Here is a 25,246-nt window from a genome sequence, read left to right as displayed (position 1 = left end):
TTCCCTTTCTCCACTTCCGGGCGGCCCCATGCTTTGCAGCCCTCGTGGCAGGGCGTGGATCCCTCCCGGCCTGCGTCGCCGCGCACCCAGGTGCTGGGGCCCAGCGGCCTGACTTGCCCCTCCCAAGGCCTTCTCCTGCCCAGCGGGACTGCCGAGGGCGCTCTCCGCCGCCTGGGCTTCGCCTGCCGCCCCGAGTTGGCCGGCCAAGATGGCCACCGCCCGCGAGGTGGGGGCGCACCGCGCCGCGGGGATGCCTGGGAGTTGTAGTCCAGGCCGGCGTGCTGACGCACTTCGCCGCGGGCCGACGGGCGCCATTGTGCGCCGGGCGCGGGGTGAGTGCGGCGGGAAACTTGCGCCCGTCGGGGGCTCAGTTCTAGGGCCGCTCCGCGGGGAGCGCCCAGCTGCGGCCCCTACCACACCAATCGTAGAAGCCTAGAGCCAGCCTGGCCTGCCGTCCTTCCGCCGTGTGGCCTTTAGGGGCAGTGGGAGTCGGGGACTCGGGGGCCCAGAGGACGCGGGGTGGGCAGGCCCACCCCCTCCCGGCGCTTGCGGGCAGGTGGTGGTGGGGGGCGACTCCCTCTTGGTGAGGAAGGTGGGAAACCGTCCCTCTGCGTGTTCAAGAGCAGGTGGAGACTTTCCTTTAGGGCATCTTCCGAGGTGGGGAATGGACTTGTCATCTCTCGTTGATTGGGCCGAGGGGGGCGGGGGGCCTTGGCGTAGCACTCACGCCCCTCCCACCTCCCAAATTCGACCTTCTCAGGACTCTGCCCACTCCCACGAGACACGTTGAGGAAGAGGAAGGTATGGCCACCGGGCTTCCGACGGCCTGGTTCCGTGTGAGTAGAGGCTTCTTTATGAGTTTCTGAGTCTACCCCTGGATTTGGGAGCGGGGGTGGCGGGATGATGGTGGGACACCACCTTCCCTGAGATGCCCCCGGGCCCCGTGGCATCTCGGGAAGGGGAGGAGGATGGGAAGAGGAGACCCTAGTGAGTGGAGGGATAGCAAGTTACTTTCCAAGGGAGTGGTTAGAATAGAGGTCCAAGTATGGGGGATACTAATTTACCGTTTAAACTGCGGGTGGGGTGGGGGTATGCATTGTCAGGTCTAAGCAGGGCTCAGGCTTATATTTAAACAGTAGTTTGGCATTAGAGCTTAGTCCCTGAGAGAAGAGAGCTGAGGATGAATCCTTGACAGGTGAAGGAAGTAGAAGCAGTATGGGCAGTGGGTGGGGGCTGAAGGCTCGGGTTTGATGATTCAGCTCACGCAATCTCCTAGCAGGAGGTATACACACTGATACAAATGTTGGAATCCCCAGGTCAATAAAAAATGGAGAGGTTTTCAGAGAATGAAAAACCTTCTCCAGCCTCATGGGTTGTCTTCCTTGCTGTGACCTGATAGGGTCAAGCTTGGGTTTGCTGTTTCAGACAAATGCAGGAACTCATGATGAGACACATCTGGAATGCTCAGGTCACCTTGTTGATTGTGCCCACATGTGCTCAGTCAGCCTCCCCCTCCTGTCAGCATGGGTGACAGCAGGCCCTGGCTGAACACGCACCTGTGGGTTTTAGGAACCAGTGACCTTTGAAGATGTGACCCTGGGTTTTACCCCGGATGAGTGGGGAATGCTGGACCTCGAACAGAAGTCCCTGTACAGGGAGGTGTTGCTGGAGAACTACAGGAACCTTGTCTCAGTGGGTAAGGATGGCCTCTGTGTCAATAAAGATCTGCGCTTTGCAGCACGAATGTGGTGCCTCTGAAGTGTGTGTCTGCTTCGGCTCAGCCTGCAGGGATCCGAGTTCAAGTGTCAAGGCCCTGGAGCCTGAGGGAGAGGGCTTTACTTTGTACCCTTTGGAAAAGGGCAACTTCACATATAACTTCTGAAGCTTTACCTAGTCCATCCGTCAGAGGCATTGAATACCAGGGAGGTGGGTCTATCAGGGATGTTTCCAGCTGCCGCAGTGGATGTTTACTATGTTTGTAACAAGAATTTCAGGATGTGGTGTCTGTCTGACAGCTCAGGAGTATCATCAGAGATCCTGATCCTTTCCATCTCCCTATGGTTAGTGTGAAGTTTTCCATTCTTAGGTTAGTATATGCATGGCCATGATGCCAAGCATCACGTCCATGTTCAAGGCAGAAAGAAGGAGAGACGGCAGCCCTGGCTAGTTCTCTTTCTACAGCTGTCATACTTACAAAGAAAGAAAAATGCCTTAGGCCCCCAGCTGACAAACTTCCCTTTGAGTCTTGCTGGCCAAAACCAGGTCCCAGTGCCTCCTTTACTGGCAAAGGAGTCCAGAAAAGCAAGCAGCTGGCAAATGGGATGGGTGGGGTTATTAACACTGCCCTAGACCAGAAGTCATACCCTAGCAGGGGAGAACACAGGGACAGAATTGCTACAGCAGGAAAGTATTTTCTCCCGAACACAGACCCCCCCCAAGCACTGTCTCTTTTCCCTTGGGCAGAACATCAGCTTTCCAAGCCAGATGTGGTATCTCAGTTAGAGGAGGAGGAAGAGCTCTGGTCGGTGGAGAGAGGAATTCCTCAAGACACCTTTTCAGGTGAGAACCAGGCACATGGGAGTCCTGGCACGGGAGTCCTGGTTAGTGAGGAACTAGTGTCTTAGAAAAGGAGGTGGATGGGGAAAACCCCAGTGGGGTGTTGTGATGAGTAGCTGCAGACATGCTGAATCAAGCCCTGCATTTTCCTCTGGCTTCAGAATCAGGGGTGTACTGCTTGGTTGACCGTGAACCTGTTGCCGGTGCCACATTGGCAACAGGGGCTCCCTCACCCTGCTTCACTCATTGTCTGCCCTTCCATCCTGTAATCTCCAGTAACTGGTGTGTGTCTCTGGCTAGACTTTTTAGATACGTTTACATGTATGGATATATGTTTGCTTTGGGGGGTGTTTCCATACTCAGTGCACACAGGTCTGCATCATTCATTTTGACAAATGCAATGTAGTCCACATTTGATTTTTTTACTCTTGATGGACATTCAAGTTGTTGCAAAAAACTTCCTTGCATACTTTTTTTTGCAGTCAAGTTGGATTTTTGTAGGTAAGGATTTCTAGAAATGGAACTTAGAATCAACCAAGATGTAACTGAAAAAAATCTGGTAGCAACAAACTGCTAAGATCTTTTAAAATACATATAGCTGCTCAAGAGCATGAGAGCTCCTTTTCCTTTTCATAATAAGATACCAGTGATTTATAGTCCTCTTTTAAGATTTGCAGATCTGATGGGAAAAGATATGTTCAGTTTAGTTCATATTTCCCTCATGAAGTTGCACGCATTTTCATAAGTTTACAGATCATTTGTATTTTTGCTTTTGTGAGTTTATGTATTTTCCTTTTTTTCTTCCTATTGGTTTGTCTTTTGTGTGTGTGTGGTCAGAAGGACTCTATATACTATATGTTATGGATGTTAATACTGCAAATACCAGTCCAACATTTATCTTTTACATTTAGTCTCCATAAAGAAGTTTTATGATTTCAGATATTTTTTCTTTCAAATCTCTTTACTCCTATTCTAGGTTTCATGTCATACATAGGCAGGTTGTACAAATACTTTTGTCAATTCTGGTATTTTTGTGGGGGGGTTTTAGCTGTTTCCTGTAACTGGGTTTCCTTGTGTATATGATGTGGGGCACAAGTTTTTTCAACACCGTTTTCTGAGTTGGTTCTTCTGATTATTGGAAACGCCATCTTTATCATAGACTTAATTCCCATAGTCATCACCATGTGCAGGCCTTCTTGGCCCCTTATGCTCCCTTGGTCTCTGTCAGTGTCTGAGTAAACACCATATTGCTGTACTTACTGTAACTTTACAACAAACTTGGATAAATGGTAGTTCCTCTCATTTAAAAAAAAGAAAACACACCTATTATCTGTTCTCAACCAAATGAACACTCACCATCAGCTTGTCAGGATTCATTGAGAAAATCTTGTTAGAATGTGTCTTAACATTTGATTGGATTCAGACATTCCTTGATGCAGAACTGGTCTCAGTTGAGTTTTGGCACAGGTGTCCAGAGGGATCTGCTCACCTCACTGTGCTAGTCAGGCCTTCCAAGTGCTGTTGGGAGTTCACTGTAGTTGCTGTTAATCTGCTCAGGTTAATCGTCCCTTGCAGTCTTGCGTAGTTGTTGCAGATGAACCTGTCATGCTGCTAAATTCTCTTATTATTTGTAACAGTTTTGTTAGAGTCTCACTAATTTTCTCAGTACAAAGTCATCTTACTGGCAAGTATAAAGGAGGAGGCAGTTGTATTATTTTACTTCATCTGCACGATCATGTAATTGCATTCATCTTATCTGGTACTTCCAAAACACTGGGCTGAGTGTGTGATGATTTCAGTATCTGGTCTTAGACTTAAAAGGGCAAGTCTCTGGGTTTTGACAAGCATGCTGCTGGATTCTGTGATTCAAATCAGTTTTTATCTGGATAAAGAAATAGTCACCTCACCCTTTCTAATAAATGAAAATTAGTAATAGCCCCAATTTCCCCCCTCCAAAGCGACCATGGGGATTTTCTCATTTGAACAATTAACAGTGACATAATCATAGAAGTGTCCTTGTTGTAATGTGTTGCTGGTGTCTGTTAACTTATTTCTTTAGGGTTTTTGCATCAATATTCATAAATTAGGTTGGGGAGGTGGGTGGTTTTCTTCTTTGTGTTTGTTATTTTTGGACACTTCTGTATCCGAGTGTACTGGCTTTGTAAGGAGAACTTTGGGTGTTCTCCCCGCCTTTGTTCTCTGCTCTCATGAAAGTGGCTTCGGAGCAACCTGGCAGTCTTCAGCTGTGAAGCCTGCACCTGGCCCCATCTTTGGTGATGACGTTCTGTTTGCCACAACATAGACTAGAGCCTCCACTGACTCTTTGTCCCCCTTTCCTGGACTCCTTTGTTAGTCTGATGGCTCAACATTAATAATTTGTTTTTCTTTTCCATATTCATGTCATTCCTTTCATTCTCTACAATGAAAACCTCCCTTCTAACCATGAGCACAGGTCACTAAACCAAACCTTACCTGGAAGGTCCCCAGCAACACAAGCACTTTGTATCCACCCAACATGGTTTCTGTTCCCCCGGTTGATCCAGTCTCCTAAGGTCTCCTCCCATCTTTGTGGCTCTGGCTTAGGTCTGTGTCTCATCCTTTCTGGAACTTAAGTCCCATGTGGGCAAACCTCCCAGCCATGCAATTCTGGATGGTCTAGTAGTTTCCTAAATCTAGCTGCTGTCAGGGGGGCATTGGGCGCCTATGGTTCTGCACATCTCAGGGGAGCTGGCTTGACAGGTGACAGGAGATTCAGGGGTGGTGCCCCAGAATGAGAGACCTTGTGCAGGGAGGCTTACCAGGACACTTGCAGGCTAGGCCTGAGGTGACAGGTGCTTAACACGTTTCTGCTGTGTCACAAAGATTCCTTTATGTGATTTTTTTCCTCCATTGCCTCCCCTTTACTTCACAAATATTTGTGGAAGGCCTCTTGTGTCCTATGCAATATAAAAAACAAACAAACAAAAAAAACTGTACACTTAGGTAGTAAGCCAAAGAACTAACATAATTCCTGCCATTGTAGACTCCTTAGTCCAATAGATGACAGCCTTCTACAAACAAGCTACACAGATACAACTGTGTAAACACAAATAGTGGTAAGTACTGAGAAGAAAAAGAACATGGTGTAAAGTAGGGAGCAATGGGGAATTACTCTAGAGGAGTTGGTCAGGTGACAATGCAGGGGTGAGATTTAAGCCGATTCCTGAAGAAAAGAAAGTCAGCAGACGTGTAAGAGTGGTGGGGAAGAGCTTCCAGATACAAACCCCACTTGAGGTTACTGTGAGAGTGGAGCAGGCTTGGCATGTTCTGGGAATGGAAAGTCACCCACTGGGCTGGGAGGAGGTAACCGAGGTGTACTGACGTGCAAGTTAAGTTTGGCAGAGCACACAGGGCTTCCACTGTGAAGGGGGTTTGATTTTCATGGAGTACGTGTGTGGTGTGCTTTTCACAGCTCACTCCGTGAAGATGGAAGGGCACAGATGGAAGCAGGCAGCAGGCTGTGGTAGCATGTAGGGAAGAGGTGGCAATACCTGGCCTGCGAGAGTAGCAGCAGGGTTGGGGAGAAGCTGGCTCCTCCCCATTCGTAGGTGGATTCAGTGGGGCTAGTTGAGTAATTGACCCAAGAGAGCAAAGGAAAGGAAACTGCCAAGAACTGCTCATAGGTGAAAGCTTCAAGGGATTTCCTGTGACTATTCTTTGTAACATATGTATTTACTATATACATTTTTTTTTAACGTATCAGTATTTCATTTTAAAAATACAGTAACAGCGATATTACGCCTCTGGAATTTTTGGCATTAGTCAGTGACGTGGTAAGTCTGATGAAGGCAGAGACTTTTGAAGGGTGGAAATAGAGGTTTTCTTTGGTTTTTATTTTTATGTTGAAATAATTTTAGGCAAACAGTTGACTAGTACAAAGAACTACCTAATAGCTTTCACCTAGATTCAAATGTTTTTGGAACTCTCCCATGTCTTGACTGGTTCGTTAATGAAGTATGAATGACAGGACTTAGAAACACCCAGGTAGAGGTTTGTGAAACCAGCTGAATGTATCTGCCTGGACCTCCTCCTGAGGCAGTGCATAAAAACATGGGAGTCATAGGTGTTTGGAATGGCCTGCTTTACTATTAAGAGAACCATCTCCTGCAGTGGTCTCTTTCTCCCAGCACTAACGTAGCTGTGCCTCTCCTCAGTGCAGAGAACTGGAACTGAATGAAAGCTAGGCCTCTCTGATGCAGCTCATTTTGCATGTCTCTTCAGCTCTCCATGACAGTAAAAATGGCAGCATAGGCATTGGTTGAAGTAGAAGGGAAACTGGATAAATGCTGAAGACAGGTATTCATCTTCAAGAAGGCACTAATTTGAAAAGAGGCTATGAAGATAAGGAATGTGGAGAAATATTTGATGGCACTCAAATCTTCTGCCTTCTCACTCAGTGTTCTTCAAGAAAGTATTACTATATGTGTGGTTTGGGTGGAAAACTTGAGACATAATCTAGATTTAAACATTAGGAAAGCAATAAAGACACTATTTTGAAGGTCATGATTGTAGGAAAGCCTGCAGGATATTTAACTTTTTTTGACTGGTTAAGAATTTAAGCAGGAGAAGAGCCCTGCAAATATGAACGTGGCAACTCTCAAATTAGTACAAACATCAGTAGAAAAAAATAGCTTGTACAAGAAGATTTTTTTGTTGGGAGGAAGAGAAGGAAATTCTTCTCCAGATTTCATCCTTTGTGTAGCCTGAGAGGACTCACATGGGCTATATAAAACCAACGTGTGGGGGATGTAGGAAATCAATTGTTTTATACAAAGGATAATTCTTTCAAGAACAAGACTAGTGTGAGAAAGCCTATTCTCAGCTCAGCCTTTAAGAGAAAGCTCACACAGGAGACTCACATGCAGACTCACAGAAGACCCTGAATGGAGGAAGTCCTTTTCATCATGAGTTTTCCAACATGAGAACTCAAACATGGAAGAAATCTCAGGAATATAATCATAGCAGGAAAGGCTTCTGGCCTGATATAGTCTGATTTGAGAGAATTCATACTGGACAAAAAATTCCAGTTCTGTTCAATTTGGAAAAATTCTTATACCAAATAATTATACCTGAGAACTCTGAAATCATGGGAACATGATTGCTATGGAAAGGTTTCATGAATACCTCTCTTTTTCAGCATCATGGAAGTCATAGTGGAGAGTGTCTGAGAAAATAATCAGTGTTAGGAAGGTTTCAGGAGTCACAGAACCCACCGGCAAGAAGCCCTTCAGTAGGAGTCCTCGTTGTGTTCAGCATCAGAGGACTCATATGAGAGTAGACTCTCAATGCAATATGCGCAGGCAAATCATTAATCTTAGCTCTCACCTTATTTGACAGAACAACAGAAAAACTTACACTGAAGAGAACCACACTTAATAATATAAATGAAATGTCTCGTTCTGTTTTTATATCAGATAGGTCATAAGGAAGGCAAACCCTGCAAAACTTTGATCATATAAGGATAGCCATCCCTTGGTATCCATGGGGGATTGTTTCAGACTCCTATGGATACCAAAATCTGTAGATGCTCAAGTCCCTTATATAAAATGGTGTAGTACAGTGCTCGCTTTGGCAGCACATACCCTAAAATTGGAACGATACAGAGAAGATTAGCATGGCCCCTACATAAGGATGACATACAATTCATGAAGCGTTCCATATTTAAAAAGAAAGTGGTGTAGTATAGTCAGACACGAAGGGTCAACTGTACAAATATATAGTAAAACATTCTGTTTTTCCAATTTGGGTTCTATTATCTATCTGAACTGAACACCTAGAACAAATGTTAAGTAGCATGGGTGAGAGCATGCATCCTTATTGCAGTTTCCCTTGCAAGTCCCCAGTTGCTAGGACAATGACTGACTTTCTAGCTCAGGAAACTGTTGAGAGAATAAATGGTTGGAAAATTTTCAAGAGACAAGAGGGAATCTTCAAAGAGGAGACTGAAGACTAGGCCAGGCTCTGAGACAAGAGAGTAGGTAAGGGATGATAAAGGGAAATCTTAAGATACTGCTACAAAGAACTTAGAGGGTCACATCCTTGGGGACGGGGCAAAAGTCTAGAATCTTGAGTGACCATCAAACATGTTTTGGCAGGAATCCAGCCTATCAGGGTGTGGTCACGTACTGTGCAGTCTTTATTCAAGAATACTTTATGTTCTCTGTTACCATCCATCTATGTGTTCTCTAGGACCATGTAATCTTAATCCTTTTATCTGAGGACCACTCTCTCTGGTGTCCAGATACAGTCCCTGGAGTAATTTCAAAGCCTGAAGTGCTTTAAGTGTTAATTGAATAAGAAGGAAAATAAATGAACTAAGCATTTGACTCAAACCTTTTTTGGCAAAAAAATACTTCCAAAAGTCCTGAGGGAAAATAAGATAAAAGCAGGAATAAATGAGTCAGAAATGAAGAAGAAAAAAAGCCCATTTTCTGGATAGACAGAATAAATAAAAGGCAAGCTAAAAACCTATACAGGGAAAAGAAACTCTATTCAGATATTCAGCAATACATGTAGTTCTCATTATAGTACTTTACCCAACTGTCATAAAGAATAAACCAGCTCTATGTACTGATATGAAACAATCTCCAAGAAATATTTCTTAAAATATATATCTTTTAACATACGTATCTTCATATATATATAGATGTACATGGTTTTTTTTTCCTTAAAAATATACACACAAACACACACCAAGTATTAATGTGTCAATTGGTTATCACTGGGAGAATATAGAAACTGATAGGATGTAACTGTCTCCCAAGAAGGAAACTGGGTGGGAGGGTGACTTTCCATTTTTAGAGGTGCTGCCAGTAACTATGCTTATAAAATGGAAACGACTGTCTTCTTCCTGCTATGTCACCAGTTCCTGCCACAGCGTAGGTGCTCAGTAATTATTTGTTGAGTACAGGAATGAACCAACAATAAGATGGAAAGATTTCTGGAAAAGTGTAAAGTTGGCAAAATTGGTCCCAGGAGAAATGTTAAAACCAACTTTTTCTTAGAACAAAGTGGCCACTTAGTTGTGTTTCTATATTGACCTGGGCAGTGAATATTTTCCAGCTTCCTGTTAAAAGACTGTTTCCATGGAACATGAGCTACTCAATGACAACACAGGGTGCTATGTTAACAGGTTCTTTCTGCAGTGTATACATAGCATCATTCTCACCAAAGCACAAAATGAGAAAAATATTGAAAAGGAGGAAATATTTGTAGCTTATAACAATTAACACCTTTCAAAAAAAAGCTAATCCTCTGAAATAGTTATAAGAGTTGAGCAGTTGCAACAGATCGCAAAGTACAGAAGCGAATAGCTCTGGCTTAAACCAGGAATAACCAATTTAACACAGAGGAAAGATTTTGTGAGTGATACTTTTTTGAAAGGGAACCTAAGAATACATTGTTAATGACCAGGCTCTCTTTGGAGAAAGTTATGTTCGAATGCCATGGAAGACTTAAGTAAGTACTGTAAAAGCATTGACTTCTTTTGAGGGCTTACAAAGGCTAGAAGTGTGTGAAGTCCCTTTCTTAAGTCCTATAAGTCCTCCACAGAAGTGCTGCTGTGGGAGCATGAATGCAAGTCCCCGACCTGGCTGGTCTGGGAAGAAGCAGGTGGGGTGCAAACCAAGTGTCCTCTTACCCCATGGCCTGCTTAGGCTCCTGAGTAAAAGATGGGAACTTTGTAGCAGCAGCCATCCTCCCATGATAACTTCAGATGGGACACTCACAGTGCCAGTGAGATTTCCTGAAATTTGAAATATGGGTAAATCCTGACATAAGGCTAAAAGGCCCAAATGTCTTGGTGAACCATTCACCAAGGCACTTAGTAGCTGTGTTGTGTCAACAAATACTGCTTGAGCACCTGCCAAAATGCCAAGTACTGTTACAGGGGTGGGTCACCACGATGAACAGGGTGGAAAGGCCCCCTGTCTCACTGGGCTTTCATTCATTCCAGAGTAGCCACTAGCACATGTGGCTGATTAAATGTAAACCGACTAAAATGAACTTACCAGTCAGTTCCTTAGTCGCACTGGCCAGCTTTCAAATGTTCACTGGTCACCTGCAGCTAATGGCTACTATGTTGGACAGTGCAGATCTAGAACATTTCCTTCACCAAAGAAAGTTCCACTGGGCAGTGCTGTTCTAGAGAAGGTGGAGAGAGAAATTAGTGAGCCAGATACTTTAAGGTTGCAATCGGTGCTATGAAGAAAAATGAAACAATAGGATATCTGTCGGGGAGTGGGGAAGCACGGGTGGGCAATACTAGTTTAGAACTGGGCGGGAAGATAGCTCTGAGATGATGACATCTGAGCTGAGAGCTGGATGGGGAAGGAGAACCAGGTGGAGATGCTAGGAGAGACTTATCAGACAGGCAAGTGCAATGTCTTCTGGATGAGACACATTTGGGCACGTTTGAGGAAAAGTAAGATAGTTGCTGTGTGAAGCCCTCTTTGGTGTAAAGGGCATAAAAGAAGAGGGTTTGGATCCCAGCTGCTCCCTTCCCCAGTGTGTGGCCTTGGGCAGGTTCCTGTCCTCTCCCAGCATGGAGTTCTTTTGTGTAAAGGTTGGACGCTATTGCTTAGTGGGGCTGTGGTGGTGTAAAAGCCCAGGTCCTGGGGGGCCTTCATGAAATGGTAGCTACTGTTACCGACTGAAAGACTTGACCTGATGTAAAGATCGTCGTAAGTGGCTTTGGCAGATCCTCCTCTGGGTCTGGCCTAGGGGTTTCCGATGCACGAGACCCAGTTAGCGGACTTAGCAGTGCAGCGGGGGAGACACGTTTAGAAGGCGATATAGCAGGGTGCCCAGCAGAGCTGAAGAGCGTGGTGGGGAAAGGAGGAGACAGGGTGAGAGCTGGGGGCATCCTGGACAAGGAGGAAGAGGGACAGGGGAGTATGCAACAGGGGCGAGGGGAGCTGCCCCTGCCCCCCACAAGCTGGTAAAAGATCACTGTAATTAGTTACTATTATATTTGTGGACTGATAGCCCTAGTGTACCTGGTTCATCAGTCCGCGTTCACTAGGAAGTGGGCACCATGAAGGAGACAGCTTACCTGGAGAGGAGGCAGCAGAGAGAACATGAGAGAAGAAAACAGCAGCTCACATCAGCCTTTACTGTTGTTCGTGCAGTATTGGCTTTAGGTCCCTAATCACTTAGGACTTAGGGGAAACTGAGGCCCAGAAGAATTAAGCCCCTTGCCCAAAGGCTCAGTGAATTTGTTTAATAGCCCCCTAGCTAGATAGGGAGTTGCAGGGGAGGGGACTAAATTGCCCAAATTCCCCCCAGGGTCATTAAGCTGGTGGGTTGAAAGCCAGTACTTGGAGCTGCAGCTGATAGGGATAATTTTATGCAGCCCCAGGCAGGTAGGTGGGCAAGTGGGTGGCTCAGTCAGCCCTGCCTCAGTGAGGTGGGGATCCAGTTTCAGCCTTGTTAGCTGGTAAACACAGCTGTCAAGTGGGGCGAATACTTTTCTGGAACGGACAGCCGTGAGGATTACCTTAGAGGTTTTGGGGAGTGGTCCAAGAGATGAGACGGTTAGAGGACTGAGGTGCCTAGGATGACATTTACCCATGGGTTTAGAGGCTTGTGGCCATCTCACGTACTGCAGAGCACCCAGTAGGTGCTTTATGACAACTGCAGAACCAGTGTCCGCCTGAAGGGCTGCTACAGCAGGGAGAGGGCGGATACACTGGACTCCCAGCACCAAAAACATCGGCAGAGTTCCTGACATCCAAACCCAGACAGGCTCTACAGTTTAAAACAGTTAACATTTTAAGTGAGCATTCAATGCAAGACTCTAAGAAAACACCCTGGTGCCCCCGAGGATAAGAGGAGGAAGTAAATATTTGATCAAGATTAAAGGAGAAGGGGAGGGGATAGAGGGGATGAAGTAGAATAAAAAGAACCCAACGTGTTTTTTTTAAAGGAGAAAGCATTAAATAAAAATTCCTTTGATTAACCAAGGAGTACAAAACGGAAATTTCATAAGTTAAAAAGCTATGAAGCAATCCGGAGAACTAAGTTTGTTCTTAAGTGTCATGCATGATTATTGCTCAAAATGGTGCCTGTGGCCCAGCACGGAGCCGCTAGGGAGCCCCACGCCCACCCCTTGTGGGGGCTGCTTCTCAGGCCAGTGTTGCTGAGATTCTGGTAAACTATCCCCGGCTTCCCAAGTTATCCTCAGAGAGAAATTCCAACCAAGCCTTAAGAGCTGTTAAGAGCTGTAAGTGAAAGAAAAGTGAACTAAGATTTCAAATCAAGAATGACTGGGTGGGGGTCGGGTGGGGGTCGGGTGGGGGGGGGTGGAGATAACCCTCCAGAAATCCTAAGGAACAGGAAGGGAACTAAATGCTCAAGATAACGCAGATATGAATTGGGCGGGCAAGCCTCCCGATGAAACTAACTCAAAACCTCGTTTGGGAGGAAGTGGGGGGAAGAAGTTAGAAATGGGAGATCAAATGCCTGTCACGATTTTTATCAAGGAAAAAGTCACTTTAAACCTAGGAAAGAAGTGACTGGCAGCGGCCGATAAGTCATAGTATAGCCCAGGACCTGTTTTTCAACCCTGGAGCGCCCAAGGCCAGTCTGGGGTGGCGGGGCGGCCCCACCCGGCACTGGGCGACTCCTGACCCCGAGCTGACTCACTCCTCGCATCGCGCGCCAGCAACGGGCGACGCCCGTGACGTCCGTGGAGACCGCCGCCGACCCGAAGTGTGTAGTCAGGAAATTCCGAGAAGGGAAGACAAAGCCGTAAGGAGACAGGGGAAGAATGTGGAGGCGGGGGAGGAAAGTGGGTGGGGAACCCGGGTGCTCGTTGCTCTCGGGGAAAGCGGCCGCGCTCCCCTCACCCCGCGTCACCCAACGGGGAAGACCTGTAGCTCGGGAAGGTGTGTGTGTGGAGGCTGCGCCGGCGTCGCCCCAGGACGCGTCCACCGTCGCCGGGGAGGCCGGGAGAGAGAACGCGAGTGGAGGCCAGAGGCGAGAGCCCCACCACTAGCCGAGCGGCCACCATCCTGCCAAGGGCCTCAGGCGAACCCAAACCCTCAACATGGCGGGGCCGGAAGTCTGCGGCGTGGAGGCTCCTGGGAATTGTAGTGAGGAGGGTGCCTGACGCGCTTCCGTGCAGGCCGGAAGTCGCGGCCCCGCGCTCCTGGAGCTCTGAGAGGAGCGAGTGAGGCTTCAGGGGGGGTGGGGGGGGCATGGGCTTTTTCCCGCTTCACCCTTTGGAGGAGGGGCCGGACGCGCTCCGCGACTCTGCCAAAGCCGGCTCCCCAGCAGCCAATGCTGTCTGATAAATGCGCCCGGTGGCCGATGTGGCAGGTGCTTGGGAGGCCGTAGACGGCGAGGAAAAGCACAGAGACGGCGTATGCAGGGAGCCGCTGCTCCTAATCGCTTCCTGAATTTTTTTTTTTTTTTTTAACGCAATTGCAATTACTCCACAGTAGTGTGAGCAAAGTTGCTTCTGTGCTCCAGGCATAGAAAGCCAAATTCTGACAGCAGTAGTTTGCAGCAAAGTAAGGGTTTATTGCGTGGAGGCAAGTCTCAGATCCACTCCAACTTGGTCTTTGACTTAGGAGTGTTTTAAAGGAAGAACTGGGAGGCTAGGATTAATCATCGCTTTGTGACATTACTTAATTGTGGTTTTAGAAGTCATCATGTCTCTGGTTTAAGATTCTCTGGCCAGGTGGTCCATGGTTCCAGGATCTGTTAGCTCATATTACTGTGAGGAGACAACTTGAATTTGTACTTTAATGATGTTATCAATCACAGCAGTCTTGGTCATCTGACACTGGTTGATTGATGTTCAGTTAGCGCAGGATTGAGGTCAGCAGGGACAAGAAAGGGGATAAAGTTTTGGATAACAGAGGTTAATCATAAACTCGGCAGGGGAATCGGTTTTAGGGGGACTCATTCAATAGTAATTTCCTGCTCTGCTTTTTATTTCATGTGACAGGAACATTTCTATGTTGTCATAATCTCCCTAAAACCAGTGTATTAATTTTTTTAATGCTTACATGGGAATCTTTCACAATTTTCTTGACCTGTGTTTTAACACTACCTGTGTCTTCCAGTTTTATTCCATCATTTACCACATTGCTAGGAAGTGAGTGTTTTGGAAATAAAGACCACTCAGAGGAGGACATGCAGAGGCTTCTTACTCAGAGCCCACCCTAGCAAGGGGGTCAGCCACCGTCCCTTATGTTTGGTAGAGACTAAGGCAGGCTGGGAGTGGGAAGATTCATAGTGGAAAAAAGGAGAAGGTTCTGATTGGAGATTATTGGCTTGGGGTCAAAAAGAAAACTCTATAAAACAGAAACCTAACCAAAAATAAATCATAGTCTGTGTTATTTACTTTTTTTTAATTTTATTTTTTAAATCTCTAAGTCATTTAGAATTAGCATTTCTTCTTGGAGTTATAGAGAGCTTTCCTTAGCATTTCAGGACCATCCTGGAGTTCTGTTCAGCAAATGCTCTGTGGACTCTGTGACAAGACCCAGCGTCCCTGCCTTTCCCGGACATCCTTGTTCTTGGCCCGCATGGAGGTGGGATCAGGTTCTCTTCCCCTCATGGCTGCAGGCATATACAGCATAACAATTCTTGTTATCTCTTGGTCTTTTTTTTTCTTTCTATGTGGAGATATAATTTATATACCATAAAGTTCACCCTTTGAAAGTATACAATTCAGTGGTTTTTACTATGTTCACAAGGCTGTGCAACCATCAGTATGACCTAACTTCAAAACAGTTTCTACATCCCAAAGAAGAAACCCTGTATCCATTAGCCATCACCCCAAAGCCCTTCAATTCCCCCATCTCCTGGAAACCACTCATCTGCTTTCTGTCTCTATATATTTGCCTATTTTGGGCATATCATATAAATGGGATCATACAGTATGGGGCCTTTTGTGTCTGGCTTCTTTCACTTAGCATAATGGTTCTTTTTTTTTTTTTTTTTTTTAATTAATTAATTATTTATTTATTTATTTATTTATTTATTTATTTATGGCTGTGTTGGGTCTTCGTTTCTGTGTGAGGGCTTTTCTTTCTAGTTGCGGCAAGCGGGGGCCACTCTTCATCGCGGTGCGCGGGCCTCTCACTATCGTGGCCTCTCTTGTTGCGGAGCACAGGCTCCAGACACGCAGGCTCAGTAATTGTGGCTCACGGGCCCAGTTGCTCTGCGGCATATGGGATATTCCCAGACCAGGGTTCGAACCCGTGTCCCCTGCGTTGGCAGGCAGATTCTCAACCACTGCGCCACCAAGGAAGCCCCCACTTAGCATAATGTAGTCAAGGTTCATCCATGCTGTATAGCTAGACCATATTTTGTTTGTCCATTTGTCGTTTGATGGACATTTGAGTTGTTTTCCCTTTTTGGCAATTATGAATAATGCTGCTGTGAACATTCTTGTACAAGTTTTTGTGTTGACACATGGTTTCAATTCTCTTCGATTGAAACTCCTGGATCATGATATAACTCTGTGTTTAACCTTTTGAGGAGCTGCCAGACTGTTTTGCAAAGTAGTGTAGCATTCTGTATTCCTACTAACAGTGTACGAGGGTTCCAATTTTTCCACATCCTCACCAACAGTTGTTAGCACCCATCTTTGATAACAGCCATCCTAGAGAGTGTGAAATGGTATTTCACAGTGGTTTTGACTTGCATTTTCCTGGTGGCTAACGACGTTGCTCACCTTTTCATGCATTTTTTGGCCATCTGTCTTGCTCTGCTTTTGACTTACAGAGTGTCCTGAGGCTCAGTTGGACCCTCAGTTCCATCCTTTTCCTGCTGGGAATCCCCTGATGAAGATCGAGGTTGTTGAAATCCTCACACTGAACGAGGAGGTGGCTCTTCCCCGGAACGCCCAGATCCGCGCCCTCTATGCTGAAGATGAGGGCCTGAGCCCAGACATCCTCAGGGAGCCCACTCAACATCTGGATAAGCATCTAACTGACCCTGAGACCGCTCGCCAGAGGTTCCGGGGGTTCCGCTTTGAGGAGGCGGCAGGGCCCCGCGAGGCGCTGGCCCGGCTGCGCGAGCTGTGCCGCCAGTGGCTGCGGCCCGAGGTGCACTCCAGGGAGCAGGTGCTGGAGCTGCTGGTGCTGGAGCAGTTCCTGGGCGCGCTGCCCGGGAAGCTCCGGATGTGGGTGGAGTCGCAGCACCCAGTGGACTGCCAGGAGGCAGTAGCCCTGGTGGAGGATGTGACCTGGATCTCCGAGGAGGAAGGTGAGTGCAGTGGAAGAGCGAGGAGACAGCAGTTCCTGGGAAGGCATCTTGGAGGGTGGGGGCGAAGGAACCCCAGGCCTCCTGGGAGGGGTAGGGGAAGGCTGGTGCCCACTCCATCTACGCCAAGGGCATCTGCTTCCCCCCTGTCCCCCCAACCCCAGTTCATGAATCAGAGCTTTAGATACTTGCTTGCTGACGTACCTGTCGCTACCCCTGCGCCAAGGCTCTGAGAATGGCCTCCTCTCTGGACCCTTTTGTGGAAATGGAAGGTCTCAGGCCCCACGTCAGAGCTGCTGAAACCCTTGGGTGCGGCCTGGCACTGCGTTCTTTAATGAGCCCTCCACACGTTTCTGATGGAAGCCAGCAGATAATGTGCTTCATTTTCATCCCTCTGGGATCCCTGCCATATCAATATCAGTCACACAGGTTTTGTATTTCTGGTACGCCTTCTCTTTTTTTTTTTTTTTTTTTAATATGTATTTATTTATTTTACTATTTGGTTACACTGGGGCTTAGTTGCAGCAGGTTGGCTCCTTAATTGCAGCTCGTGGGCTCCTTAGTTGCGGCAGGCGGGCTCCTTAGTGACAGCATGCGAACTCTTAGCTGTGGCATGCGTGTGGGATCTAGTTCCCTGACCAGGGATCGAACCCAGGCCCCCTGCATTGGGAGCGCGGAGTCTTAACCACTGTGCCCCCAGGGAAGTCCCCTGGTGTGCCTTCTAACATCATACACTCAGTGGAGGCTGTGGATAAAGTGGTGACCGAGATAGACAGGACTCATGGACTTATGAGCTCAACAAGCCTCCGATCTAGCGAGAAAGACAGGAGTCTGACAAATGAACGTGTATTTGACAGTGGTGGGGTAGAGAGGGTAACGGTGGTGGTGGGCCAGGGAGACGGCACAGGTTCGGGATGTATTTGGGAGCCAGCCTCCATGAGGCTTGATGTCCATTAGGCTGAGTTCCGTGGAGCACGGACACCACTTTCTGTGTCTGTGACGGGTACCTGGAAGATGTTTCTTGAGTGAATGAATGATTGACTGATTGATTTTGATGCTTGAGGAGGAGGGGGGAATCTGAGGCTGGATGGTGGGATTCAGAGAAGAGGGCTTCCTGGAGAAGCAGGTGCGGGGAAGGAGAGGGGCAGGCGGCAGTGGGAGTGGTCTCTTCCACAGGCACCGAGTCTGGGGTGCTGTTGTCTGCAGGGTGAGGGCCCCAAAGTTATCCACATTGGAACCCCTTGAACCTCACATGGCAAAAGGCACTTCGCATGTGTGATTAAGTTAAGGATCTTGAGGTGGACGGATTATCCTGGATTATTTGGATGAGCCCAATGTCATGAGGGTCCTTATGAGAGGCAGGCAGGAGGGTCAGAGTCAGAATAGGAGATGTGAAAACTGAGGCAGCGGTGATGCAAGGAAAGCATCACGAGCCGTGTATTTTACATAGCCTCTAAAAGCTGGAAGGAGCAAGGAGTATGTTCTCCCCGAAGCCTCCGGAAGGAATGCAGCCCTGTGAACACTTTGATTTTAGCCCTGTGAGGCTTGTGTCAGGCTTCTGATCTCCATAATTGTAAGACAGCAAATTTGTGTTATTTTGAGCCACTGGCATGGCAGCTTGTTACGGCAGCACCAGGAAACTAATATAGGTCCCAAGGAGGCAGTTGTCGAGCTCATTGAGATGAAAGGCAGTGAATCCGTTTCACACCTTGGGGGTGAATGAAACCAATTAGTGTTACAGGGGACGATGAGGCCTTCCAGGGAACCCTGTGAGTCCTGCGTTTGTGGTCAGCATGTCCATTGAACCTCTTGGGCATAACTGCCACAGGCCTTACACAGAGTGGCCCAAGGGAGAAGGACAATATATTGAAAAAATCCAAGGGTGATCCAGCTTCAGGCATGGCTAGACCCAGCAGCTCCACTCGTCTTCAGGACTCATCCTCTCTGCTATATCATACTTCTGTTGGCCTCTGATGGCTTCACTCAAAGGCACTGTTTCCATGTAGGGGCTCCCAGGATGGAATTTCTCTTTCCTAAATGTTCCAACAGATGCCCCTTTGGCTCTGATTGGCTGGCTGGGGGGCCCATGTTCATCCCTGATCCAATCATTTTGGCCAGGAGGAAGCAACGGCCTGGTGGGCCAGCCTGGGTCACATCGTGTGTCCTCCTTGATAGTGGGGTGGCATCATCATTATAGAAGCCCAAGGACCATGTGGGGACACATAAGGAAAGTCAGATATCAAAGAGCCATGGGCAAGAGGGGCCATAAAGCCAGGCAGAGCTGTTTTCTGAGGTGGAAGAAACTTGGTAAAATTTGCATCAAGATGGGTTTGGTGGAATGAGTCTGGTCCTGGGGGCCAGGGGAAGTTCCCCACTCCGTGGGGCAGCAGGAAGGAAGGAGGAAGGGGTGGAGGATGTGGAGGCCAGAAATGGGGTCTTTGTCTCTGAGGAGGAGGCGTGAGGCCAGCTGCTGAGGTGAGCGTGGAGGTGAGGCAGCTACTTCAGTGGAGGGACTGGGTCCAGAACAGTCCTTGGAGGGGGAGTGGGTGGGACCCGCAGTGGGGACAGTGGTGCCCTGTGGTCACACACGTGGGGATTTGGGCACAGGCTTTGAGAGGAGAATGGGGGGCACAATAAGCTGTGCGTCCCGGAGACAGACGTGGGCTGTCCTTGCCCCGCCTAACCCTGCGCTGCCATCTCTTCCCAGCACCACCCACCCAGGGCCCCACCAGCTCTCTCCAGACCACAGCTCAGCAGCAGGAGGACATGGCCACCAGGCTGGCGAAGGCACTGCCTGAGGTGAGTGGGGAGTGTCACCCTCTCCTTCTCTGGTCCCAGCATCCCCGGCAGGCCTGCCCTCTGGCGACTGTGGTGTCATTGGAGACCGCGACAGGGCACAGTGACCAGGAGTCAGGAAATCTGGAGGGAAGAGGGGGAGGGGCCGGGCGTTCGCAGCCCCGGGCCCAGGCGTCCAGATCAAGGCTGGATCCCGGTTAGAACAAAAGAGGCTTCATCCTTCAGAAACGCAGAGCTGGGTGTTTATAACTGAAACAAAGCCTGGGATTTGCTTCAAAATAATCAGAGCTGGGGTGTAGACGAAATAGGCCTGGCCCTGTCTTGCTGACTGTTGAGGCTTAGAGAGCAGCCAGTGATGGTGTCTATGTGACCTTGGTCGGGGCTTACATCTGGCTTGAGCATAGGAGTGAATTTATCAGCTCTCTTGTAATGAGTGGTCTGGTGCAGGCTTCAGGCACAGCTGTATTCAGGGGCTCCAGCCTCTTGCTTCTCAAGCAGGCTCTGCCCCTTTTGGGCAAAATGCCTCCCAGGTCCAGACAGAGGGCAGTGGGAGGCCCCTTCCTCCCGGAGTGCTGGTCAGCTCCTCGGAAAGAACTCATCACCGTGTGGCCCAGGCAGCCACCCCACCCCCAGGCAAGCCCTGTCCCCATGGGGAGGGGCTGCTCCAGAATGGGGTATGCCCAGGGAGGGGCGAGGCTGGCCCGAGAGGTGGTCTCCGGTGGGAAGTCATGGGGAAAAGGTAGAGGCAGTTTGTTTGTGGCACTTTGTAGTTCCTTGTGAAGTAGGGCTCTTCCTCCAGCCTGGGCCCCAGACTCTGGTTTTGTGAGAACAGACCCATTGGACTTTTTACAGGCCCCAGTCAGTGTTTCCAAGCAAACCCCCAAAGCTGGGGCATCCCCAGCACAGCGAGCTCTGTCGGAATGTCCCCGCCAGCCCCTCTTCTGTCACCACCAAGGACTCCCTGACCCTCCTGCTGAAATACAAGGTGTGTGACATTGCAGGAACCGGTGACCTTCCTGGACGTGGCTGTGGACTTCAGCAGGGAGGAGTGGGGGCTGCTGGACCCGACACAGAGGACCGAGTACCACGACGTGATGCTGGAGACCTTTGGACACCTGGTCTCTGTGGGTAAGGCCCCTCCACGCTTCCGGGACGGGGATACCATGGGGGCTCTGAGTCAGGGCTTACACCCTCTCTGGGCCCTGCACATGCACTCGAGTCCCCTGCACCGTCCGGGGCCTTTAGCTGACACTGTAGGTCTGGAGGGGTGGGGCTCGTATGAACAGAGGCAGCCTGAGGTCCACTGAAGGACCGATTTGCTGTCCACCCTGCGGGTGAACGAGAACAGGGTCTCTGAGGGCTGGGAGACGCTCGCAGCCCTTGCCCAAGCTCGGTGTGCCTCTCGTGGCTGCTTCACTGCCTTCAGTCTCCCTCCGCAGGGTGCATGACTGTACTTGGGGGAAGACACAGCTTCTGGATATTTAATTATGTCGTACTGTCCACCCGTTTCAGCACTTTCTGTTTACAGTATCTGTACCTCTGTTTCTTTCAGGGTGGGAGACTACTCTGGAAAGCAAACAGTTAACTCCAAACCCCAACACGCCCGAGGAAGAGCCAGCCTGCCACCTGAAAGTGGAGGAATTCTCGAGGGATGGCGCCCAGCCCTCTGCCTCAGGAGACACCTTGCAGGCTGGGGCCCCAGAGGTCTTGGACACAGCGTTGAAACCAGTGGTGCACACTCAGGAAAAAACCCTCCCTCAGAAGCCAGCCGGTGAAAGCCCCAAACCCCAGGCAAGCACAGGTCCCGACACAAGCCACATCTCCCTTCAGAAGAGCATTCCTAGAAAACGCTTGCGCAAGCGGGACCCCAGGGTCAAAAAGATGACACACAACCCCTGTGTAAAACTTCATCAGAAGAGCTGCAGTGGGGGAAAGGCCCAGGAGAGTGGGAGCTGTGGGAGAACCTTACCCCGGAGTGCTCAGCAGATCACGTTTACGCGAATTCACAAAGGGAGCCAGGTGTGCCGATGCAGCGAATGCGGGAAAACCTTCCGGAACCCCAGGTACTTCTCCGTGCATAAAAAGATCCACACGGGAGAGAAGCCCTATGTGTGTCCAGACTGCGGGAAGGCATTCGTGCAGAGCTCCTCCCTCACGCAGCATCAGAGGGTTCACACTGGGGAGAGACCCTTTGAGTGTCACGAGTGTGGAAGGACTTTCAATGACCGCTCGGCCATCTCCCAACACCTGCGGACTCACACCGGGGCCAAGCCCTACCCATGTCAGGACTGCGGCAAAGCCTTCCGCCAGAGCTCCCATCTCATCAGGCATCAGAGGACTCACACCGGCGAGCGCCCCTACACCTGTAACAAGTGCGGAAAGGCCTTCACCCAGAGCTCGCACCTGATAGGGCATCAGAAAACGCACAGCGGGGTGAAATGCAAGAAGAAACAGCCTACCTCGTAGCCCTCAAGCCGGGTGAAGAGACATCGCCTTTGCAGTCTGATCCTGCAGTGCCACATGAGCGAGCCTGGTTGGGATTTGGGACTGAACGTGGAAGGCCTTGAGTGATGAAGTTCTCAAGACCAAAGGATGACCAGGGAGACCGCCCTGCACATAAGTCAGTAAGAAAAGCAGTGGGGAGTATCGCTAATGAATGCATCAGTTGGAAAAACATTTAATTTTTCGCTCAGTTGATTTGCCATTTTAATTTGTTTGTTCGTTGGTTATTAAAAGTGATATTAGTGAAACCTGAAAATGCTTATAATCTAAGTTTAAAAAGCCAGGTACCAAAAAGTCTGTGCACTGATATTATATTTGTGGTAAAGTATTTATGCATATGGACAAGGATTGAAAGAGAACATAGATAAATAAACTATATATTTCTGTGGTAGGATCTCTGTGTGTTTTTTCCCACCTATTTGATTAAACGTCTTTTCACTAATGACTTGATTAAAAGAAGCAATGTTAAAACAAAAGGGGTGGGCCCTGGGTAGACCTGGGAAGTTGTGCTGGGGTAGATAAGGGGAGTGGGGGCCGAGGCAGGTGAAGGAAATGCTCTGGGAGCATGATTGGCAGGTGTCAGGGCAGGTGGTTGCACGAACCTCCTTCAGGTGAATGGACATCTGTCAGGATTACATGAGGAGCCTGGATGATTGCTGACTGTTGAGGCTTAGAGAGCAGCCAGTGATGGTGTCTATGTGACCTTGGTCGGGGCTTACATCTGGCTTGAGCATAGGAGTGAATTTATCAGCTCTCTTGTAATGAGTGGTCTGGTGAAGCTGGAGGATGATCAACCAAGGGAATGGTGGACGACGCCACCAGGAGGGCCAGCAGTGCCCTAGTCTCATGGCAGGAGCCTCTGTACTCACCACTCTCACTAAAAGAAACCTGAAGGTAATAAATGCTGAGTTAGGAAAGATTTAAGACTATGGATAACTTAATATCATAAGTTGACTGCTTCAGGAGGTCAGAGAAACTCATCTCTTAGGTGAATGGAAGAGTTTCCACTTTCCTTAACGTAGGATGAAATGATGCAGGATTTGAATATACATGCGACTTCCCTGGTGGTCCAGTGGTTAAAACTCCACACTCCCAATGCAGGGGGCCTGGGTTCGATCCCTGGTCAGGGAACAAGATCCCACATGCATGCCGCAACTAAGAGTTTGCATGCCACAACTAAAAGATCCCCCATGCCACAACTAAAGATCCTGCATGCCACAACGAAGATCCTGCGTGCTGCAACTAAGACCCGGCGCAGCCAAATAAATAAATAAACTGGTGGCTCCTAATCTTTCCCCAACCCCACGTAATTCACACTTGTACCACCCAGCATTTCAGTCATAAATTTGCCATCAGGGCTCAGGATGTGTCTGAATATCCTGGGTGGAGGGTTGTGAGTGGCAGAATGATGGCCCCTAAAGATGTTCACTGCTAATCCCTGGAACCTGTGAATATGGTACCTCACGTGGCCAAAGAGACTTTGCAGATGTGGTTACATTAGGATTTTGAAACAGGGAGATTATCCTGGATCATCCCAGCGGACCCAGTATCATCACAAGGGTTGTTACAGGAGGGAGACAGGAGGATCTGAGTAAGAGAAGATACGGTGACAGAAGCAGAGATTTGAGTGACGCAGGACCATAAAGGAATGTGAGGGGCCTCTAGAAGCTGGAAAAGGCAGGGAAATGGATTCATTCCCTAGCTCCTTCAGAAGAAATGCAGTACTGGCAACACCTTCATTTTAGCCCAGTGATAGACTTCTGATCTCCAGAGGGTAAAATAATAAATCTGTATTGTTCAAGCCACTGGATTTGTGGTAATTTGCTTCTGCAGTAATAGCAGGGGGTGTACATGATTTGAAAGTTTCCACCAATGGATACTGTACCCAAAGGGATGGTGTATCCCTCCAGGAAGCACTGGATCTGGGAAAGGGAGAGAGGGCAGGCACTCTGCCTAGGGTTGGCAAACCGCAAGGAACTAGGGGCTTGGAATTGTGTGGAATGGTTCTCTGTTCTCACAGAAACATGGAGATTGTGTAGGAAATTCCAACAGTCTGGAAGAGTAGGCTGCTCAGACTGTTTGGTGAGCCTGGGACTTAGACTTTTGTCTGGTGGAAAAGGGTGCACATGTATCCTCTGGGGCAGAGGCAGCTGAACTTGTAGAAATAGATGAGGACAGTAACTGGGAGAATTACAATGAGTCAGCTGAAAGCTGGAGAAAGTGGAGAAGGGTCCCATTCACAAGGTAAGATGTGGCTTTCCGCTGCCTCAGATTCCTAGATCACAGAACATAGAAACAGCCACCATTACGGTTCCTTTGGAGCTGGAATTTAATGAAAGCCAACCAGCGGATTCTTAACCACTGCGCCACCAGGGAAGCCCACTGTGGTAAATCTATTAAGTGGAGTTCTCATCTGGTTGCACATTAAAGAACTCATACCTAAGAAAAACTGTATAATGAAATCAATGTGGGAAGTCTTTCACCTGGTGCTCCCAACTTGTTGACATTACATAATTTGTACTAGAGAGAGACTCCATGAATGTCGTGAATGTGGGAGAGCTTTCAGCAGGAGGTCTTAACTAATTAGGCATCAGAAAACTCACACTGAAGAAAAACTGTTCTGTTGTATTCGATATGGGAAGTTTTTCAGTCACATCCTTGATTTTAATGTGTATCAAAGAAAGAATAATGGAGGGACTTCCCTGGTGGCGCAGTGGTTAAGAATCCGCCTTCCAGTGGAAGGGACATGGGTTCGAGCCCTGGTCCGGAAAGATCCCACATGCTGCGGAGCAACTAAGCCCGCGCACCACAACTACCGAGCCTGCTCTCTAGAGCCCGCGAGCCACAACTACTGAGCTTGAGTGCCAGAACTACTGAAGCCCGCGCACCTAGAGCCCATGCTCTGCAACAAGAGAAGCCACCTCAATGAGAAGCCCGTGCACTGCAACGAAGAGTAGCCCCTGCTCACTGCAACTAGAGAGAGCCTGCGTGAAGCAACAAAGACACAACGCAGCCAAAAATAAATAAAATTTTAAAAAAACAATAATGGAGAGAAGCCTTATGAATGTAGTTAATATAGGACGTGTTTCCTTCAGAGCTCTGGCTTTATTTCACATCAAAGAACTCACATTGA

The 25,246-nt window shown here is 48.4% G+C and overlaps 1 protein-coding gene, 1 long non-coding RNA gene and 1 other non-coding gene across 13 annotated transcripts; 2 read left to right on the top strand and 1 right to left on the bottom strand.

The window, feature by feature from the left end:
* ZNF274 (zinc finger protein 274) lies at positions 1-22,495 on the top strand. Of its 5 annotated transcripts, none has more exons than XM_059903834.1 (8): positions 1-332; positions 761-836; positions 1,570-1,696; positions 2,464-2,559; positions 16,336-16,818; positions 19,523-19,614; positions 20,613-20,739; positions 21,164-22,495. In XM_059903834.1, the coding sequence occupies exons 2-8, from the start codon at positions 804-806 to the stop codon at positions 22,075-22,077; spliced, it is 1,872 nt and encodes a 623-aa protein (XP_059759817.1). In that variant the 5' UTR covers positions 1-332; positions 761-803; the 3' UTR covers positions 22,078-22,495. The 5 variants fall into 5 exon arrangements, with proteins under 5 accessions (XP_059759817.1, XP_059759819.1, XP_059759818.1 ...); XM_059903835.1 differs by lacking the exon at positions 1-332 and adding an exon at positions 339-657; XM_059903836.1 differs by lacking the exon at positions 2,464-2,559.
* LOC132353022 (uncharacterized) lies at positions 3,499-13,688 on the bottom strand. 7 transcript variants are annotated; one of them, XR_009498922.1, is made up of 6 exons: positions 13,147-13,679; positions 12,092-12,342; positions 11,592-11,647; positions 10,605-10,737; positions 5,355-5,492; positions 3,499-4,438 (listed from the first exon to the last, which is right to left on the bottom strand). It is a non-coding gene; the product is annotated as an uncharacterized LOC132353022 (long non-coding RNA). The 7 variants fall into 7 exon arrangements; XR_009498924.1 differs by having other exon boundaries at positions 13,240-13,679; XR_009498926.1 differs by having other exon boundaries at positions 13,467-13,678.
* Positions 8,155-8,260, top strand: LOC132354431 (U6 spliceosomal RNA). The gene has a single exon (XR_009499297.1). It is a non-coding gene; the product is annotated as a U6 spliceosomal RNA (small nuclear RNA).
* Positions 22,496-25,246: the final 2,751 nt, after the last annotated feature.

Source organism: Balaenoptera ricei, chromosome 19 (assembly GCF_028023285.1).
Source record: "Balaenoptera ricei isolate mBalRic1 chromosome 19, mBalRic1.hap2, whole genome shotgun sequence".
In the NCBI taxonomy this organism is placed as follows: Eukaryota; Metazoa; Chordata; class Mammalia; order Artiodactyla; family Balaenopteridae; genus Balaenoptera; species Balaenoptera ricei.
The sequence above is the reverse complement of the archived record's forward strand: the minus strand, read 5'-3'. Positions and strand labels throughout refer to the sequence as shown.